The 2,516-nt window shown below is 57.5% G+C and overlaps 1 protein-coding gene across 2 annotated transcripts in view; it reads left to right on the forward strand.

Moving 5' to 3' along the window:
- STMN4 (stathmin-like 4) overlaps positions 1–2,376 on the forward strand; it is a 3,012-nt gene extending 636 nt beyond the window's left edge. The window contains exons 3-5 of one of the 2 annotated variants that reach the window (XM_009869344.1): positions 794–1,002; positions 1,182–1,373; positions 2,317–2,376. In XM_009869344.1, coding sequence (XP_009867646.1) covers positions 794–1,002; positions 1,182–1,373; positions 2,317–2,376 — 461 coding nt within the window. The remainder of the gene's footprint in view (positions 1–793; positions 1,003–1,181; positions 1,374–2,316) is intronic. The other variant, XM_009869345.1, reaches the window with a different exon arrangement.
- The last annotated feature ends 140 nt before the right edge of the window (positions 2,377–2,516 follow it).

Here is a 2,516-nt window from a genome sequence, read left to right on the forward strand (position 1 = left end):
GCGGCTCCGCTGCACGAAGCGCCGGGCGTGGGCTTGATATTTTTAGGCAGCCGGCAGCAAGTGATTCGGGGTGATTCATGTCAGAGGCGACGGTGGCGAGGGAAGGGGGTGCCCAGCCCTTGGGGGGGTCCTTCTGGCCAGCTGCGGGGGGAGATCTGCAGCTGGAAAAAGTCTTTGTGGTCCCAGTCGTCAAAGCAAGGCTGAATTCTGTCCACAACGCTGGGGTTGAACCACCTTCAGGGTGTGGGGATTTGAGTGAAACCCCTGGAGATAGAGTCATAGGATCATAGAATCACAGAATCATAGAATGAGTTGGGTTGGAAGGGATCTTCAAAGATCATGTAGTCCAACCCCTCTGCAGTGAGCAGGGACATCTTCAACTAGATCAGGTTGCTCAGACCTCTGCCCACCCCAGCCAGGGAAGAAGCCTCCATCATCTCTCTGGGCCACCTGTGCCAGTGCCTCATCACTCTCATAGTAAAGAACTTTTTTCTACCACCTAATCTAAATCTACCCTGCTCTAGTTTAAAACCATTGCCCCTCATCCTGTTGCTACAAATCCTTGTGACCAGCCCCTCCCCAGCTTTCCTGTAGCCCCTTCAGGCACTGGAAGGCTGCTATAAGGTCTCCCCAGAGCCTTCTCTTCTCCTGGCTGAACAGCCCCGACTCTCTCAGCCTGCAAGGGTGAAGGTGATGACCCACTGAGGGGTCTTCAAGCATGGGACCCCAGGATGGTTTCCCTAAATGATCAGGATGCAGCCGTGCCAACGGTCAGCCCATGTCCCTCTCCCAGCAGACACGGTAGACCTCACCTGGTGCGTCATCTCCGACATGGAAGTCATCGAGCTCAACAAGCGCACCTCAGGGCAGTCCTTCGAGGTCATCCTGAAGCCCCCATCATTCGATGGCATCCCTGAGTTCAACGCTTCCCTGCCCCGGCGACGTGACCCATCCCTGGAGGAGATCCAGAAGAAGCTGGAGGCGGCTGAGGAAAGGAGGAAGGTAGGCCTGGTGGCTCGTGCGCAGCAGTGCAGCATGGGGACAAGCAACCTTGCACTCTTGGTGCTCACTCAGCAAGGTAGACCCATCCTTGGGCATTGTTGCTGAGTTTGGAGAGGGTGGTTTTGGCCAGGAGGGAACCCGTGGCCCCCATGGCCATCGCGTCCTCTTCGCTTGTGCAGTACCAAGAGGCAGAACTGCTGAAGCACCTGGCAGAGAAGCGGGAGCACGAGCGGGAGGTCATCCAGAAGGCCATCGAGGAGAACAACAACTTCATCAAAATGGCCAAATTGAAGCTGGCGCAGAAGATGGAGTCCAACAAGGAGAACCGCGAGGCCCATTTAGCGGCCATGCTGGAGCGCTTGCAGGAGAAGGTGAGAGCCCCGTCAAGACGGTGGGGGGATGTGGTGGGACACCGGTCCAGGAGGGTGTCATGGGACACTTGGGTACCCTGCATGGCTCTTGGGGTGGCATTAGCCCCTGGGGACACCACCAAAGTGGGGACTCTCTCTTCCCTTCCCACCACACCCAAATGTAACACCCCACCTGGGTTTAGGCATCCTACCTGGGGACTCATCAAACCTGGCACATCCATAGGCTTGTGAGCAGTTGGAGGGTGGAGAACTGGGACCCAGATCTCATCCAGTGGCGTGCAAAGCTTTTGCTTTCACCGTGTCCCACCATGATGGCCTTGACCTACCACTTGCCATTCTTCCCGATCTTCCCCTGGTCCCTTCCCCAGAGGCCATGGAGCCATCAGCTCCCTGGTGGAGCTGGAAGGGTCCGTGCTGCCACGCTAGGAGATGTTTCCGCCCTGCCAGCCTGTGCAGACCTCTTCTCTCTCCCTGAAGCAGGTCTGTTCCCAACCTCAGCACGGAAGGTCCCACCCTCACCACCTCCAGCTCCCTCCAAAACATCCCTTCTGCAAGGATCTCGCCCAGTGCCCTTCTCCAAACGCCTCAGCTAGCCTTGGGTCAGAGGCAGAGAGCACGAGATAATGAAGGACAATCCGAGCTAACCCCATCTCCTTGGGGCTCCCGGTCCATCCCGTCTGGTTGACGTCTACCTCCTAGCTAGAGGGCAAGGACAATCTGTCCCTGAGTGCCTCCACAGTCCTTAAAACACCCCAGGGGAGGAGAGGACGCTGTTGACCCCATCGGTGGTGTCCCTTCAGGGGATGAACCTCGTGAACGCCCTCGTGCCTTCGAACCCCTCCGAAGCTGCTCGTCAACCCCCAAAGCCCGCCGAGCTAACGCGCGCGTGTGTGTGTGTGTGTCCCCCACCCCTCCCTGCTCCCTTACCCCCCTCCTCTCGCAGGACAAACACGCAGAAGAAGTGAGGAAAAACAAGGAGCTCAAGGAAGAAGCCTCCAGGTAAAGAGGCGAAGGTTGGACTGACAGCTCCGGGGAGGTGGTGGAGGCTGCCGCAGCGCAAGGTCGGATGGTGGAAGGATGGAAGTTCCTCTTCTTTGTTCGTGAATGTAAAGAGTTGACCAGTGAAGCCATCCTATTCGTTTC

The sequence above is a fragment of the Apaloderma vittatum genome, unplaced genomic scaffold (assembly GCF_000703405.1).
Source record: "Apaloderma vittatum isolate BGI_N311 unplaced genomic scaffold, ASM70340v1 scaffold31515, whole genome shotgun sequence".
Classification (NCBI taxonomy): Eukaryota; Metazoa; Chordata; class Aves; order Trogoniformes; family Trogonidae; genus Apaloderma; species Apaloderma vittatum.